This window comes from Mercenaria mercenaria, chromosome 1 (assembly GCF_021730395.1).
Source record: "Mercenaria mercenaria strain notata chromosome 1, MADL_Memer_1, whole genome shotgun sequence".
NCBI classification, from domain to species: Eukaryota; Metazoa; Mollusca; class Bivalvia; order Venerida; family Veneridae; genus Mercenaria; species Mercenaria mercenaria.
The window spans coordinates 49715144-49720269 of NC_069361.1; the positions used below are offsets into that span (position 1 = coordinate 49715144).

At 43.0% G+C, this 5126-nt stretch overlaps 1 protein-coding gene across 1 annotated transcript; it reads left to right on the forward strand.

Annotated features, from left to right (window-relative positions):
* On the forward strand, positions 1-4728 carry LOC123530280 (uncharacterized). Its single transcript, XM_045311050.2, has one exon. The coding sequence runs from the start codon at positions 1-3 to the stop codon at positions 4726-4728; it is 4728 nt and encodes a 1575-aa protein (XP_045166985.2).
* Positions 4729-5126: the final 398 nt, after the last annotated feature.

A 5126-nucleotide genomic window follows, 5' to 3' on the forward strand; every position in this document is an offset into this window, starting at 1 on the left:
ATGAATATGCATAAACTTAGACAGACGAGAGATGCACAGGAAGCTGTTATTGCACACTATATGCAGAAACTCGAGACCGCCGGAGAAAATACAGAAAATGCAATCGAGTTTGAAACAATACTTCAGGCGATAGAGGGAAAGTATAAAACGTTAGAAGCGATAAATGAAAAGATTTTAACACAAACAGACGGGGAAGATATTGAGAGCGAGATGCTAGAAACTGAAGACTACATGCTTAATCTTCAAATTAAAATACGGAACTTTCAGGCTCTCATGAAACAGAGTACCACGCCGCCACCGCCGACGCCGGAAATTCACCGTATTGATGATCTCAACAGAAATGAGAGTAGCCGGAGCACAAGTACAGGTACAGAAATTCAGTTTCATAACCTACCCAAGTTAAATTTCCCTACATTCAGTGGTAACATATTAGACTGGCAGACTTTTTGGGATTCATTTGAGTCTAGCGTGCATCTCAACTCGTCACTTTCTCAAGTTCAGAAATTTAGCTACTTAAGATCACTACTCCATGAGGGTACTGCACAAGTAATTGAGGGATTTCCACTTACGCATGGCAACTATCTTAAGGCTGTAGACCTGCTACAAGAACGCTTCGGACAAACTCACATGATAGTAGATGCTTATATGCAAGCTTTGATGGATTTACCCCGACCGACTAACAATTTATCTAGTATGAGAACATTTACTGACAAACTAGAATCGTACATCAGAGGTCTAGAATCACTCGGTCAATGCCAGGAGTCTTATGGCAGTCTACTAGTTCCAGTCATCAAAGAAAAACTTCCGGCGGAAGTTAGACGCAACATTACGCGCGACCATGGTGATAGCCACTGGCAGCTACCGACCTTAAGAGCAGCACTGAAGAAAGAGATCACCATCATTGAAGCTGGCCAGCCTATTAACACTAAAGAATTTTATGATTCGACTGCTATGTTCCATACAGGTACTAAGTCCAAGACAGGCGGTATCCAGAGAAACCGGAAACAGCATGATCGAAAAAATTCACGCACATCCTGTCCATTTTGTGGTGAGCATCACAGTGCCACTTTCTGTACCAAAGTAAGTTCTTTTGCCGAAAGAATAGACATTGTTAAAAGAAAACACTTATGTTTTAATTGCTTAGGAAATCACCAGGTGTCCTCCTGTCGTTCAAACTTCCGTTGTCGCCATTGCCGAAGGAAGCATCATTCAAGCATCTGTAATAAGAGTCCGAGTGAAAATTGCAACCTTGATCCTACAATAGCCCCCTTCGAACCTGCTACTTCCGGTCAGTCTATTACCAGTTCAACAGAACAGTCAGCTGCGTTTCATTTAACCACTCATAACAAAACTAATGTCCTTCTGAAGACCGCCATTACGAAAGTTAGTTCTAGGAGATGCATCGCCGATGCAAATATCTTGTTTGACGAGGGTGCACAGAGGTCATTCATTACGGAAGAACTTGCAGACAGACTCGAGCTTCAGCGTACCGGAAGTGAAGTAATACATATAGCTGCCTTTGGTTCCTCCACACAGAAGGTCAAGCATATTGAAACAGCGACAGTGTACCTGCTCACAGAATGCAATGACAAGATACCAATCAACGTCCTGGTGGTTCCTACAATAGCTGTCCCATTACAGAATCTGCAGCGTTCTGTGTCCTCACTTCCATATTTACGAGATTTGAAGTTGGCTCACCCGGTAACAGATGATGCTACATTTGATATTTCGCTTTTGATTGGAGCCGACAAGTACTGGGACATCGTAGAAAACGAAGTTGTCAGAGGTTGCGGACCGACAGCTGTGAAATCTAAGATAGGATACCTCCTGTCCGGTCCACTTCCGGTCACCAGTAGTGAGTCATCAACACAGTACATCATGAATGTCATCACCGCTCCGCCAGATCTTTACAACTTAGAGAGGTTCTGGAAGCTTGAATCTTTGGGTGTAAGTGTACAGGAAGAAACAGATGCTACTTCAGATAGACTTAAAACTTACCAGAAGAACAACATTGATTTCAAAGATGGACGATACATAGCTAAATTACCATGGAAAGAGGATCATAAACTTCTCCCTGATAATTACAACATAACATTGAGACGTACACAAAACAACATCAGACGTCTTCGTGAAACGCCAAAACTTTTACAGAAATATGGAGAAATTATTGCTGACCAAGAGCAAAGAGGCTTCATTGAAAGGATTAACGAGAACCAGTCATCCAGCCAAGTACACTACATACCGCATCATGCTGTTAAAAAAGAATCCTCAACGACTCCTATCCGGATTGTGTTTGATTGTAGTTGCCGCGAGTCACGTGATTCTCCAAGTTTGAATGATTGTCTCGAAAGTACACCACCGGAGTTAAATGACCTAACAGGAATTTTGATCAGATTTCGACTAAACAAATTTGCGGTTTGCACAGATATTGAAAAGGCGTTCTTACACGTGCAGCTGGATGAAAGTGATAGGGATATGACACGTTTTTTATGGCTGAGTGACACAACAGACCCTAATAGTCAACTGATCACTTACAGATTCAGGACTGTGTTGTTTGGTGCGACATGTTCCCCATTCATTTTAAATGCAACTTTATTGAAACATCTCGATGCCAACGCTTCCATCTGGGTTAGTGCCGTATTACGAAGAGATTTGTATGTTGACAACATTATTTCCAGTTTCGCCACAGAAGCAGATGTTCTTTCCTACTTCCGTGTGACACGTGATCTGATGTCGTCTGCTGATTTCAACCTCCGGTCCTGGAACTCTAATAGTAGTCGTCTACGTGAACTTGCCTCTACACAGAAAGTACTTGATACAGATAGGCCGACAAAGATTCTGGGCCTGCGATGGGACGCTGACGCTGATGAATTATTTCTTCAACGTACTATTTTTCCTAAAAGTGACTTCATCACGAAACGAGAAATTTTACAACGGACGGCAAAAGTGTACGACCCACTTGGGATTTTGAGTCCAGTCACAATACGCGCGAAGATTTTACTTCAAGACATCTGGCAACAGAAATATGACTGGGATGTGCCACTTCCGGAAGATCTGCAACAGAGATGGAATGAGTTATCAAATGACTTTAATACAGTTTCAAGTTACAAGTTTCAGCGTTATTACTTCTCGCCAAACGACATATCTGACACAGCAGACGACATACACAATGTTGACGTCCACACTACACTGCACGTGTTTGCTGATGCCAGTCTACGAGCCTATGGAGCAGTAGCCTACCTATGTAGAGGAAACCAGTCTGCATTTGTTATGTCAAAGACCCGAGTCGCACCTCTTAAGGAACTTACATTACCCAAGCTAGAACTGATGGCAGCAGTCATTGATGCGCGTCTCGCAAATCACATCTTACAGTCAATTACTACCGAGTCTGTACATTTATGGTCGGACAGTCAAATCGTCTTACATTGGTTAGATACCTCAAAACAGCTAAAGAGATTTGTCCAAAACAGAGTATGTGAGATACACGAACTGACAGACAACCGGAAGTGGAAATATTGTCCAACAAATGACAATCCCGCTGACCTGCTTACACGTGGCGTAACATCTTTAGAGTATTTAAAAAGTATACTTTGGATGAAAGGTCCTTCATGGTTACATGACCATTACAGATGGCCAAAGTGGGAGAAAACCGACAATACCGTGTTAACGACAACAGCAGAACTGCAATACAATAACAACAGCTGTAACATACAAACATGCTCTTCATCAGAAAACACCATCGTGGGATTAAATGGAATTCATAACATAATGGATGTCAACAGATTCAGTAACTACAGGAAGTTGCTACGAGTCACAGCATACGTTATGCGATTCATTGACAAGTGCAGATCACCAAGATGCTCAGCCAACCTTGAACTACTCACCGTTCACGAATTACAGCACGCGGAAATAATGTGGATCAGAAGCTGTCAGAGTGTAACATTCCATAATGAAATAGATAATATGGACTCCAAAGGGACTCGATTACCTTTAGTCAGACAGCTACGACTATTCAAAGATGACACAGGAATTATTCGAAGTGGCGGGAGAATCCATAATGCACCACTCGATATGTTGACCAAATTTCCCTATCTACTTCCGGCTAAACACCCCTTCACACGGCTACTCATTCAAGATGCACATGAGAGTCAACTACATGCTGCGATTAGTGCTACCATCACCCACTTACGTCAGAAATTCTGGATACCAGCGATCCGCCAGGCTGTGCATTGCGTCAACCGGAAGTGTGTTACATGCCGCAAGGTTACCGGGAAACAGTATACAGCATCTGACCCACCACCGCTACCAAAGAATAGAGTAGAAGACACACCGCCATTCACTGTCACAGGAGTTGATTTCACTGGGGCATTGTATGTAAGAAAGTACGACGGAAGTAAGTCGAAAGCTTATGTTTGTCTTTTCACATGTGCTTCTACTAGGGCTGTCCACCTTGAATTAGTACATGATCTATCAGAGGAATCCTTCATGGCGGCATTTAGACGATTCACCAGCCGAAAGTCACTCCCACGCATCATGATTTCAGACAACGCCACGACGTTCAACGCTGTGGCACGCAATATAAGAGAGCTGACGCAATCCAGAACTGTTCGTGAAACCCTCAACAACGGAGGAACTGAGTGGAGATTCATACCTAAACGAGCTCCATGGTTTGGTGGTTGGTGGGAACGGCTAATTGGACTTACTAAAACCACCAAAAGAAAGTTCTAGGTCGTTCATTTGTCACCTTCGAGACACTACAAACGTTGGTTATAGAAATAGAAACCATTATGAATGACAGACCACTCACATATGTCTCATCTGATTGTACCGACCTACAACCCCTGACGCCAGCCCATCTACTTTACGGTAGGAGAGTTAGTTCCCTTCCATACCAAGAGATTGCGGAAAATGTTGAAACCGACATTAATTTAGGTTACTATACAGGAATCACGAAGCGCGCCAAAGTACAAGTGAATCTAATTCGCCACTTCCGGGATAGATGGCGCCACGAGTACCTTACCAGTTTGCGAGAACATCATCAGAAGACAGGTAACAACAAACAGACGATCAAAGTTGGTGATGTCGTACTAATTCAGGATGACGCTCCGAGAAACCAATGGAAGCTT

Excerpts from the sequence above, each read along its gene's own strand:
- LOC123530280 (XM_045311050.2), top strand. The coding sequence starts at position 1 with ATGAATATGCATAAACTTAGACAGACGAGAGATGCACAGGAAGCTGTT.